General features: G+C 43.2%; 1 protein-coding gene across 1 annotated transcript in view; it reads left to right on the top strand.

Annotated features, from left to right (window-relative positions):
• Positions 1-3,570: 3,570 nt before the first annotated feature.
• The window catches only part of LOC138590410 (putative nuclease HARBI1), a 21,166-nt gene continuing 12,181 nt past the window's right edge, over positions 3,571-12,555 (top strand). The window contains exon 1 of the mRNA XM_069661047.1: positions 3,571-4,009. Within this exon, the coding sequence (XP_069517148.1) occupies positions 3,571-4,009 (439 nt within the window). The remainder of the gene's footprint in view (positions 4,010-12,555) is intronic.

Below are 12,555 nucleotides of genomic sequence, written 5' to 3'. Positions count from 1 at the left end.
TTACAGGAAGCCAGTGCAGAGAGGCTAATACAGGAGAGATGTGATCTCTCTTCCTAGTTCTTGTCAGCACACGTGCTGCAGCATTTTGTACCAGCTGCAGAGTTTTTAGTGACTTATTAGGGCAGCCTGATAGTAACGAGTTACAATAATCCAACCTGGAAGTAACGAATGCATGGACTAGTTTTTCTGCATCGTTTTGAGACAAGATGTGTCTGATTTTTGCTATGTTGCGAAGATGAAAGAAGGCTGTCCTTGATATTTGTTTTATGTGGGAGATGAAGGACATATCCTGATCAAACAGAACTCCCAGATTCCTAACAGTAGTGCTGGATGCCAGACTGATGCCATCTAGGGCAGCTATATCATTAGAGAAAGAGTCTCTAAGGTGTTTTGGGCCGAGCACAATAACTTCAGTTTTGTCTGAATTAAGTAGCAGAAAGTTTCTAGTCATCCAGATCTTTATGTCCTTAAGGCATGCTTCTAGTTTAGATAGCTGATTGGTTTCATCTGGCTTCATAGATAAGTATAATTGAGTATCATCTGCATAACAATGAAAATTAATGGAGTGTTTCCTCATGATATTACCCAGAGGAAGCATATATAAGGTAAAAAGAATCGGTCCGAGCACAGAACCTTGTGGAACTCCATGACTAACTTTGGTTTGCATAGAGGACACATCATGAACATTAACAAACTGAGATTGATCTGATCAATAAGATTTAAACCAACTTAATGCAGATCCTGTAATGAACATTAAATGTTCTAGTCTCTGTAACAGGATGTGATGGTCTATCGTGTCGAAAGCGGCACTAAGATCTAACAGGACGAGTACAGAGAGAAGTCCTCTGTCTGAAGCAGGAAGTAGATCATTTGAAACTCGCACAAGTGCTGTCTCAGTGCTATGGTGGACTCTAAATCCTGACTGAAAGTCCTCAAATAAACTGTTGTTATGAAGAAAGTCACATAATTGATTAGCGACTGCTTTCTCAAGGATCTTTGAGATAAAAGGAAGGTTAGATATAGGTCTATAGTTAGCTAAGGTGCCTGAATCTAGGGTAGGCTTTTTAAGAAGTGGCTTAATTACAGCTAGTTTAAAAGACTGGGGTACATAGCCCGTCGATAAAGACATATTGATCATATCTAGTAAAGAAGTGCTAATTGAGGGAAAGACTTCCTTAAGCAGCTTGGTTGGAATCGGGTCTAAAAGACAGGTTGATGGTTTAGACGAAGATATCAGAGAATTTAGCTCAGGAAGGTCAATTGGAGAAAAACAGTCAAGGTAAACATCAGGTTTTTGAGCAGTTTCCAAAGATACATCTGCACCAGTTAACGGCCGGAGGTTACAAATTTTGTCTCTTATCTTTAGGATTTTGTCATTAAAGAAGCTCATGAAATCATCACTGCTGAGGCCTATAGGAATACTTGGCTCAGTGGAGCTGTGACTCTCTGTCAGCCTGGCTACAGTGCTGAAAAGGTACCTGGGATTGTTTTTATGTTCTTCTATGAGGGAGGAGTAGTAGACACCTCGAGCATGCCGTAGGGCCTTCCTGTATTTATTAAGACTATTTTGCCAGAATAAACGAGACTCTTCTGTTTTGGTGGATCGCCACATTCTTTCAAATTTACGCGACATTTGCTTCAAGTTACGAGTTTCTGAGTCATACCATGGAGCTAGCCTCTGTCGTTTAATAATCTTCTTTTTTAAGGGGGCAATCGAGTCTAGAGTACTTCTCAGCAAACCTGCAGTACTATCAACAAACTGATCAAGCTGAGAGGGACTAACATTAGCATAAGAGCTTTCTGTAGTAAACAGATGTGGTAAAGAATTGTTTCCTTAAATTTAGCTACAGTCCTATCAGACAAACATCTTGTGAGTACATGTTTGTTAACTGGAGAGTAGTCGGTTAACAGGACATCGAATGTTACTAAATAGTGATCTGATAAAAGAGGATTTTGTGGGAAGACAATTAAGTTTTCGGTTTCAAGGCCATAAGCTAGAACAAGGTCGAGGGTGTGGTTAAAGCGGTGAGTAGGCTGGTTTACATTTTGAGTGAAAACAATAGAGTCCAAAAGGGACATAAATGCCATGCTAAGACTATCATTATCAACATCTACATGAATATTGAAGTCCCCTACAATAATTATTTTATCTGAACTCAGGACTAAATCTGATAAAAACTCTGAGAATTCAGTTAGAAAATCTGAGTATGCGCCAGGATATACTATCACAAATAAAACAGGCTGTAAAGTTTTCCAAGCTGGGTGTGAAAAACTCAGAACAAGGCTTTCAAAAGAGCTGAAACTAAGTTTTGGTCGAGGGTTGATTAGAAGACTAGAACTGAAAATAGCTGCCACTCCACCACCTCGACCAGTGTCTCGAGGAGTATGAGTATTAAGATGACTGGGAGGAGTGGATTCATTTAAGCTGACATATTCTTCCTGACACAGCCAAGTCTCAGTTAAAGAGAGTAAATCAATATGATCATCTGATATCAGATCGTTCACTAATAGAGCTTTAGATGACAGGGATCTGATATTTAACACACCACATTTAATTCTCATATTTTTTGGCATAACTTCGGTTGTTGTTTTAATTTTTATTAATTTTTTTTGATTTACTCCTTTTTTTATTTGAGTTTGAATTAACTGTAATAAAAGGCCTGGGTTGGGGGGCAGACACATTCTCTATAACATTAACATTGTGGCTGGGAAACTGCTCACAGGGAAGCTCAGAGGAGTGTGTAGGACTACAGCTCTGCCTCACTCATATTAAGGCTTAAAGTGATGCATCATTTTAGTGCCAGGTGGGAGCTGCTAGCTGTCTGTTTGGTGACCCCTCAACTAATTCAGTCACTGAACTTAACCTCTGGGCCGTGTTTGTGCTGTTGGAACCTTTTGGAGATATTTTCATGTAAATATCAGACAAATAATCTGTCCTGCTGCGCGCTTTATTGGACTAACAGACTAACACATTGATATATTATCTATCTTATCTAAATATGGTCACTTCTGGCTCCCACAAACAAAGATGCCACACTCAGGCTTAACAACAACAGTCCCCAAAGTAAGGGGTGATGTCACGTCCCCTTTGTGAGTTCAATTTATGCTTAAACATCAAACCTTTTTGTGGCTTCCCTCCCCTCAGCATGAGATGGAACAGTTTTGTTGACAGTAGTAACGGAAGTGTTAGTAATGCAGTAATATTGTGGCATTGACTCAACAGGGGAACATCCTTTCTTACATGTTACCCCCCCGGAGGTGTTTCTTTACCGTCACACTGAAGAGTTGAGACATGTTAACTTGGCCAACAACCAGCCTGACACTCAGATGTTTTATCAGATCTGTTGAAGACCTAACCTGGTCGGGAGCAGGTTTTTCTCAATGAACCTCGAGTTTCTCTCTGTCTCCGCCCTCTTTCAGCCACACACGGTATTTGATTTCCTCATTCATTGAGTCAGCAGGCGAGTTTTGGCGTAGCAAAGTTCTGCCGTGTGTTATTTAAAAAAATCAGTCAGTAGGCTTATATTAGAAGTCCAGTAGGCACAGTAGGTGGCGACTTTTTCCACTAACATGGCATGTCCTTTTGACAACGATCCCGTGGATGAAGGTGCAGCATTACTGCGCAGAGAATTAAATATTCGTCAGGAGATTGTTATCAGACCGCGCATAGATGTTCTCGCATTTCCAGACAGTTATCTTTTTGAGCGGTACCGTTTCACGTCACAGTCCATCATCTACATACACAACCTAATCCGTCCTTACATTTGCAACATTACCAACCGTAGCCATGCTCTCACATCCCAACAGATATTGTGTGTTGCGCTGCGTTTCTTCGCAAATGGGAGTTTTTTGTATAATGTTGGAGATGCAGAGCACCTGAGTAAGGCAACTGTATGCAGGGCGGTCAGAAAAGTGTGCCTCGCCCTGAAACGGCTGTTATCCATCTTTGTCGTTTTCCCTGGACATAAACCTGTCAGAGCCATCAAGGAGGAGTTTCACAGGATTGCAGGTGAATGATGTAGAGATCCGTTAAATGAATTTTAAATTATATTCTGTTAATGACATTGTGCTGCAACCTCAGAATGGGATTTGCCATTTTAATTTCTTTTAGGATTTCCCAGTGTGATTGGCTGCATAGATGGCACACACATCCCCATCACGGCTCCCTCACATAATGAAGCAGATTATGTGAATAGGAAGTCCATTCACGGTATAAATGTGCAGGTACATGAAGATTGAATACTGTTTCAAAATGTTAAAGAGTGCATCATAGTTCAACATCTGTCATTCTCTGCACTGTCAAGATCATATGTGATGCTGCATACATCATTTCCAATGTGGAGGCCACGTGGCCTGGGTCTGTTCATGACTCAAGGATTTATCGCGAGTCTAACCTGAGCAACAGACTGCAACGTGGTAAGCAGCCTAAAGATTTGCACAAAATAATTCACTTGTCTCCCTCCTTTAATATACTCTAATGTATCCACTATACATTACAGGAGAGTTTGATGGCCTTCTGCTGGGTGACAGGGGTTACCCATGACAACCTGGCTGCTGACCCCTTACCCTGACCCTGAACCAGGCCCCCAACAGAACTTCAACCGGGCTCACTGCAGGACAAGAGCCCGGGTGGAGATGACCATAGGCCTGCTGAAAGCCCGTTACCAGTGCCTACGTCACCTTAGGGCAGTGATTCTCAAACTGTGGGGCGCGCCCCCCCTGGGGGCCGCAGTGCAATGACAGGGGGGGCGCGCCAACGTTTGGAAAATGTAGCAGCTGGAACTATGTTTTGACGTCGGACAACCCGGACTCATTTTCGGGTGGCACAGTACACAAACACTACTCGCATATGTCAATGATTTCTGTGAGAAGCACATCACATTTAGACTTACACACTCTAATTGTGCTCTTTTCTTCACCTCATTAAGTTTTAATTCACGATCTACTTTAATCTGATCACTTGGCTTTGCTTCACTCCCCAAACACACCTGTACCTCTGCTCTCTGCACAGCTGCTTGCCCCGCCCTCCTCTTTCTGTCTGTCTCTCTGTCTGCTGTGCACGAGGGACGTTATTAATGACGTAGCAATCAAAACGAGCGATCGATTGTTACCAAATGACATCTGCACCTTTTTATAAGCTTTATAAACAGCGACAATCAATGCATTTACACTCGGGACGTACGGAGATACACGATTGTTTAGATTAGATTGCGTAACAGAACTGCATATGATTGTGTGCTGACAGAGAGCGTGCGACGTCGGACCCTCTTTTACCCGTTAGAACACTGTGAGGAGTAAACTGGTCCCGCTGTTGTTTATTTGGTTGGCACGACTTCACGTGTGATTGATGTCCTGTGACTCCTGTCACTGTTTCAGGGCCGCCACAGCAAAATGTATGTAGCGGAAACACTGTTTTTTTTAAAGCACTGATTGAACTTTATTGTTATTCTTCTGAAAAAGTTATTGCACATTTTATTATATTTCTATTCGGAAAAGTCTGATGAAGCAATTGAAATACACAGCAAATTACTCAGAGAAAAGTGAAAAGAACGGTCACGATCTTGACTTTCTTTCAATAAAAGTTTAACTTCACCCATTTGTGACATTTTTTGGGGGGGGGTTCGGGGGTCGTGGGGGGGCCTGGACATTTTTTTTTCTCCAAGGGGGGGCTTGACAGAGAAAGTTTGAGAACCACTGCCTTAGGGTGACCCCTGAGAGGGCCTGTGATATTATTGTGGCATGTGTTGTTCTTCATAATATTGCCACTATTAGAGCAACACCCTGCCCTACAAATTGAAGACCTTGATGATGACCCCATCCACCTGCCAGCTATGCAGGACGGCAGAGCAGTCAGAGACACCATATGCCATAACCACTTCAGAGACTAATCATCACCATCATCACCACCACAGCAGTCAAATAAAGACATAATACAAATTTCATTTGGTCTTCTTTATTTCCTACAAATACAAGAGCTAGTTTAGTTAATGTTCCACTAGTTAACATAATTAACATAATTCAGCTGTGACCATGCACCTACCTCTAACTTGTGCTCCAGTATTTCAATTTCTAGATCTGCCCTCCTAATCTGGCGGTCCGAGTATTGCATTTCTTTGTCGGTTTTTTGAAATTTTTTCAGCAGTTGAATTTTGTAAATGTCTTTTACTGGTAACTGGGAAAACATAAGGACATTAAATTATACAATTGCACATGAATTCCACAGAATGAACCTCTGGTGTTTACTGAACATCCATCTCACTGCTTCAATCTGTGCAGTGGAAGTTGAGGGACCCTCCTGCTGCTGCCCAGCCATGCCCTGTTAAAAAGGATGAGAATGTGTTAATACTTCAGTGTAGGCTAAATGTCACACTCTATATTCCACCAGAATGTTAAGAAATGTGAATGAGAAGAGAACTATCAGTAACATATCAAGATGTTACCTCTATAGGCCTTTCTGGATCCCCCTCTGTAAAGGCAGCAGACACAGTTTCCTCATACTCTTCTTCCTGGATGAGTGATATGTTTCAGTATACTTAAACTACCATTTGGCAAAATATTTGGAGTATTGCCTACTTACAGTTACAAGGTATGTTGTGGCGTGAGGGGGCTCCACCAGGCAGATAGCACCATCAGAATCTGTTTGGACAAAAGGAAAAAAAAGACATGAAAGGGAAATACATATTTGTATGAATAGGCTTAAAAAAGGTATATAGGCCTAGGCATATTACATTTTATAAAGGCACTTGTGTCTTGAGGGGTGGACTCAGAGGATGAGCTCCCTCCAGGGATCCCCTCAGCCACTGGCCTTCCTAAATTCTGGCTTAGGGCCAGCTTCTCTGCCTCCGTTAGAGGTGGCGGTGCTGGGCCACCACCCGTTTTACGGGCATCTGCCTTCTTTCTGTTGGCTGAGTAGAAGTCTGTGTTAGTTTAAATAGGCTTAATTATTTAACAGAACATGATATAGATGAGAAGACATTTATGTTTGTGAAAACAGCATTATGTTGGGGATAAAACAACTGCACAGTCAAACAGCCACTTAATATTTACTTTACAATGTAAAACATGATCAGAATGAGGTACCCCCATGAGGTTATGCCGAGGTCTTATCTGTTTGAACAATGTTTTTATATTTCATCTTAAGCTGCTGCCAAGTGCGCTTCTCCCCCGCGGGATTGCACCTAAATGAAATAAATTAATAGGCTACCATTGGAGCAGTTTTCCCCTGTAATATTATTGTGATTGCAAAGGACTACATTTAAACTTACGCATTGACCCGAGCAGCAATGTTCTCTCACGCCGTCTCCCTCTCTTTTGCAGCTGCAGCGGTGTTGCACTTCTTTCTAAAAACATGTTCAAACTCGCCGTATGAGCGCATTAAAATGTCCTGTTCAAGTGGGGTGAAAAACGCAGCCCTCCCCTTCCCCGTTGCCATGGTGACTCGTCGAATCGGGGCTCCACTGATGCTGTCTTTTTATAGTTGTGGTGCACGCGCTTAACTCCAGGTGAAACTACTCCGAGTTGATCAAACTAACTCAAATCAGCTGTTCTGGAACCGAAAACTCAAAGTCTTCTATCTCAGAGTAGATCAACTCAGAGTTCATTGTTAGACTCAGAGTTTGTTGAACCTGCTTTGTGAAACGGACCCCTGGTGTGTTCGTTGCAGGTAAGTTACCACAAAGAAAGAAGCAAAGAATTAAAGCAACTACATTTATTATCACTGACCTTTAACCTTCTCTATTCCTCCTGCAGGATGCGTCGCTCTCCTCGTGGCAGCTTTCCCAATCGCCGAGATCGCTTTAGGTAAGTGAGCCTCTGACACGTCTTATCTGTAATTGACTCTTTTTATGATCTTGACTTTTATAGGCACATTAAACTACATCTAAAGTGGTAAAAGTTAGTGTTTTAAAATGTTTAAAAACTGTTATCTCGCTCAACATTTTAAGTAAAAATGACCACAAATATCCAACATGTTGTAAGCTGAGAGTGTTCAGCCACGTTCTTATCATTCAGGACATTCACATTTTTCTTTTATGAATCATTATTGAGCCCCTGGTTAACGTGAAATGTCATGCTGTGTGTGGTTTTTATCTCAGTGAAGCACACATTTTTATTCAAACATCTTTTGTGGTTGTTGAGTGTTAATAATTATGGTGTTATTAAATTGCTGTAAATTGATTGCAGAGATTCAGTCAATGAAATCTAATAGAAATGGAAGCATGAGAACTAGTTTGTGGTTCTGTTCGTCTTATTTCTTTGCCTGCAGCGCCCCCTAGTGACGTCCGAGTCAAAATCAGTTATATCAGAATTTAGTTGAGTTCATCCACAAGATGGCGCTGTTACACACTCCCTATAGTCTCAGCATTCAAGATAAAAACAAGTGAAGGTCAGAAAAGAAATGTCCCAACCCGCTGATAAACCAAATATTTCTACTTTTACTTTTATCTAAAATGTTTCTGCCACTAAAATCACCAAATAAAAAGTTGTAGAAGGTTTCACCATCCAGGAAAATCTATTAAATAAAAGTGTTTCCTGTTCTTCTCTATTGCATCTGTTTTTTATTATGTGTATGTTGTGTTTTAAGCATGTTTAATAGTTTTAAATGTGCCACTAAATGTGTTACCTTTTGTTTTAAATGGCATAATTGCACAATTGCACCTTTTCTATTCTATTCTATTGTACAGGCTGATACCCATTACTGATGTCAGTAGACGTTTATTGTACAGTCGACTTTGTAGCAAGTAACAAAGCAAGTCTTTGAACTGTAATTCAGTAAAATGTACACATTTATTTATCAAGACAACAGAAAATCAGTCCTCCGCACGACCGCAACAACAAAAGGCCGCAGTGATTCGTCTGAAGAATCTGCGAATCCTTTTCATCACTTTTCTAGTGCGGCCAGAGGAGGCTGAGGCCGGAGCAGGGGAGTCTGTTATTATGGCTTCAACAGCAGACAAGTCAGCTGGATCTTCTTCATAAGAGACAGAAGGCACTTCTCCATCAGAACACGGGACATCTTCTGTAGTCTGTAGTCCTTCATGAGAGCGCCAACTTTCTTCATCGGAGTAAATGGCTGAGACTCCGTCAGATGACCCTGTGCTGGTTGAACCATCGTCAGAGGAGACACAGTCTTTAGCTCCATCGACGGACCCAGCAGCTGAAGCTTCATCACTGGAAACAGAGTGTCGATCACTGCCAGAGGATCCAGCAGCTGAAGCTTCATCACTGGAAACAGAGTGTCGATCACTGCCAGAGGATCCAGCGGCTGAAGCTTCATCACTGGAAACAGAGTGTCGATCACTGCCAGAGGATCCAGCGGCTGACTCCTGGTCAGAGTTTGGGCAGATGCTCATCATGGTTCGGGAGGTGGAAACACTGCGTAGAGTAAGACAATCGATCAGTGAATCAGTCAAACAATGAAGCGGACAGTCCGGCCTCTTGTGTTACCAGTTTGAACAGACAGTCACTTACTAGTCTCTGCTGTCAGCGGGCTCGGTCAGGTGGGACATGGTGATGAACGGGTGCTGCAGAGCTTGATGGGGAGAGATTCTCTGATCCCCGTCAAGATGCAGCAGATGTTTCAAGAGGTCCACAAAGGCCAACCTGTCCTCGAACTCAGCAGCCTCCCCTTCTGGATAGAACTGGACATGAAAACAGATTCAGGTCAGTTGATTTAGCCCCAAACCTCTCAGAGACAGATTATTAACTAGTCAAACACAGCAGAGAGTACCTACATGAACCAGGGCATCCAGAGAGCCGGGCAGCTTGTGGAAGCAGTCACTTTCTTGAACTTTAATGGAGTTAGCAGCTGTGAATTCTTCAGGCGTCTAAAGGAACAAAATATATATGAGAACCAGAAGAACTCAGATGAAGTGATTAAACAAGCTCAAACAAAGAGGAACATGGGTACTCTACCAGCAGCCTCCATGTTGGACCGTCAGCAGCCTGCTCCTCCCTGAAGAAGAAGTGGGTATATCCTCCAGCACGGAGCAGGCGGTCCTCCGGCTGACCCAGAAGTTCAACCATGCTCTTCATCTGCAGACAAAACACACACAATCACGTCAGCTGATATTCTGCAGAAAGTCTCCATTTTGTGTGAGGCAGCTTACATACCATCTGATATTCACAGCTGACTGGGAAAGGGTTGTCAGCCAGGTACAGGTACGCCAGAACGCAGCCGACTCCCCACACATCGATAGCCTCAGTGAAGGGCAGGCCGAGGGTGACTTCTGGAGCCCTGAGGAGAGAAGACAAGAGCCAAAGATGAGAAATCTGTCGGTCATCTTTGAGGACAAGAGGACAACGTGAAGGTTTAGATTAATGACACAAACTCTGCTAACCAATGAGCTGTGCAGGATGAACGCACCTGTATCCAACTGGCTGACACATCAGCCCACGCCGGACTTTGGAGGCCGGAATGGCTGTACCAAAATCGATTAATTTCACCCTGAGGGGCTGGTGCTGCCGGTTGACGAGCATAACGTTGTCGGGTTTGATGTCAGTGTGCAGGATACCGAGACCTTTCAGGGCGTCCAGGGCGACCAACAGCTGCAGGGACAAAACAAGAAAAGACAAACTTTGGATTTAGTTCTCCATGATCTGCTGTGTAAGGAGTTTATATGTAGAGCAACGGATCAATGGCTCCATATCATACTTGCTGAGCGATCGGCCGGATCTCCTTCAGAGACAGTGGTTTGAAGTCCTGGTATACGATCAGGTCATACAGATCTGTGTCCAGCATCTCAAACACCAGACAGGTGTGTCCCTGATGTTCAAACCTCTCGAAGAACTTGGTGACGTTAGTGCGGTCTGGATCGAGGACAGAGATGAGCTACCCATTCAAGGACTGCAGGACCATAATGCACTTGTTCTTCTTGTCGTCTCAGTTCTGTGTGCTGGGTGTTGTAGTCCTCTCTTAGTATGTGTGCGACAGGTTGATGTGTCACCAACAGGCTGTGTGTGTGTTTGTGTTTGTGTGTGTGTGTCAGTGTTGTCTGCGCCTGTGTGTGTGTGTGTTTGTCAGAATAGTGAACTTTGTCAAACTGTGCTTTTTATTTCTGATGATGAAACTTCCTTAGTGTTTCGTCTTGAAGGAATACTTTGACATTTTAGGAAATAACCAGATCATACCACCGTGACTTCATGTGATTGGCTGATCGGAGCAGTTTCTGCTGCTCGTCTAGCAACATCAAGATCTCCACAAGTCTCCAGGAAGTCAAAGCGACCGACCAACAGAAACTTCCAGCGTGTAAATCCCCATAAATGTGTAAATAATGAATATGTGGGCAGACAGACAGAGCTCAGTGCTCAGCGTGTTTCCTAAGATGTGTCAGTATTCCTTCATCTCAGTCTGATTGTAGATGCACAGACGGAGAGTGAAGCTCACTGCAGACTCCGTCACACGTCGCTGTATTCAGTAGATGCTGTTCTTTACGGAGCAGACGAGGAGGAGGTGGGGAAAGACGGCAGAGAGCTCAACACGTTCACTATCACAGTCACCCCCCCCCCAAACATCCCAGCAGAGACGAGTCCTGACCACACCTGGATCCATTCCCGTCCTGGAGCGTGCCTCAAAGTCATCAGGGTCCCAAGGTGCCTTAACCTGCGTCCTGCAGCTCTACTGCTTCATCCAAAGTCTGCACACGTTTTCATCACCATCTGCTACAACAGTGCAGCATCAGTGAATCATTGTTAGCATGGTGCTAAGTGCCACACACTGAGGGTCCGAACACACGCATCGTTCCATGGTGACCGTTTCTAATATGCAGTTTGAACCTGGCCTCTGCTGCTCTCTGCGCCCCGCTCTCTGACTGTCCGCTCGCTGCTACCGTGCAGGGTTCCAACCCACTGTGACTCTGAGCAGGCCGGCTCAGACGGCACACCTGTGCTGAAGAGCTGCGAGAGCCGGCCTGCTCCCTGTATGTAACGTTGATTATGGACTTGTTGTTCTCGGTCACTTTTGCAGAAATGGGTTCCATACTGAACAAATCTAACTTATTATACTCTTTCATTTTTATATACAGATGTAGATATACATTTTTATTCCGTTGTTTTCTTTACATAGATTATTGTTTTATATTTTGAGCTCTGTAATTTAATGCTGAGATTTTATTTTTTGCATCATCCGTGTACTCGTGTCTTCTTTTGTACTCAGAGAGGAGCAGGCTGCGTGTGAAGGCTTGAGTGGAGATGAGTCAGCTGTTGCACATTCGTTATCAGAGGAACGTTTGGAGACTGTTGGGTGGATTCTTGTCGCAGTCGAGTATTTACACGTTCACTGTACATTAACCTCATAAACACAAACATAATCTTTAGAGTAAGGCCTGATAGTTGTAACTAACGTCGCTGTAAACCTGCTGCATGTGTTCACAAAGCTCAGTAACATGTTTGCTTGTATGTGTGTTCATAGGAAAATGGTAAGAAACATATGAATGTCTTAATTTTAATAGCGACATCACTGGATCCAAACTCCGCGTCAGAGACTTTGTGACCAACTTTTCTGTGCTGGTTTTGTTTTTTAGCCAAATGACGATTATGCAGCTGCACGTCAGTCTGCGG

The sequence above is a fragment of the Semicossyphus pulcher genome, unplaced genomic scaffold (genome assembly GCF_022749685.1).
Source record: "Semicossyphus pulcher isolate SPU_LCO1_2020_fin unplaced genomic scaffold, fSemPul1.0.p SCAF_13, whole genome shotgun sequence".
NCBI classification, from domain to species: Eukaryota; Metazoa; Chordata; class Actinopteri; order Labriformes; family Labridae; genus Semicossyphus; species Semicossyphus pulcher.
This window is presented reverse-complemented; position numbering and strand designations above follow the sequence as displayed.